Source organism: Nestor notabilis, unplaced genomic scaffold (assembly GCF_000696875.1).
Source record: "Nestor notabilis isolate BGI_N333 unplaced genomic scaffold, ASM69687v1 scaffold32886, whole genome shotgun sequence".
NCBI classification, from domain to species: domain Eukaryota; kingdom Metazoa; phylum Chordata; class Aves; order Psittaciformes; family Psittacidae; genus Nestor; species Nestor notabilis.
In genome coordinates, this window is record NW_009932007.1 from 1 (window position 1) to 628 (window position 628).

General features: G+C 49.5%; 1 protein-coding gene across 1 annotated transcript in view; it reads left to right on the plus strand.

Annotated features, from left to right (window-relative positions):
• Positions 1-8: 8 nt before the first annotated feature.
• TXNDC15 (thioredoxin domain containing 15) overlaps positions 9-628 on the plus strand; it is a gene marked incomplete at its 5' end in the record, with an annotated part of 2275 nt that continues 1655 nt past the window's right edge. The window contains one exon of the mRNA XM_010016169.1: positions 9-161. Coding sequence (XP_010014471.1) covers positions 9-161 — 153 coding nt within the window. The remainder of the gene's footprint in view (positions 162-628) is intronic.

Consider the following 628-nt stretch of genomic DNA (forward strand, 5'->3'; position numbering starts at 1 on the left):
GCAGCCAGCCCCGGGAGCAGGCCGTGCTGGAGACGGTGCCGCCTGCGCCTGCCGAGGAGCCCAACAGCACCGACAGCGCCAAGGCTCCCAAAGTGAACTGCGAGGAGAGGAACACGACCGGCACGGAGCGCCTAACGCTGCAGATCCTGAACGTGTCGCAGGTGGGTTACCCTGGAGGTGTGAGGGTGGGAGAAGGTGCCCGTCAGCACCGTGTGTGTGTTTCTTTCAGTGTTTGACTGAGTGAATGTCCTTGTGTAACATCCTCTGCGCTATCAAAAGGAGAAAATATCTGCCCCAGGAGGATTTTTGGGTCATTCTGAGCAGAGATACAGCTCAGTCCACATGCCTGTCTCTTGTCTGTGTGCCTGCAGTGAACTGTCAGCTTTTGTGCTGCATGGATGAGTGTCTCGCTCTGAAATTGTTAATGGTGCCTCTTGCCAGTACCTATTTCTAGCTTGTTTCTTGAAGTGGCTATGTGTATATATATGTTGTTAAGTAATAAGTTTTTAAAACAACCTTTTAAAAAGGTTAAATGCAATTCTCCATCTATTAAAAAGGTTAAGCAAAGGTGCAGCTACTTGGTAAGTATCATCGAGTATCTAATTGATTGCTGAGGGGTGCATTCCTG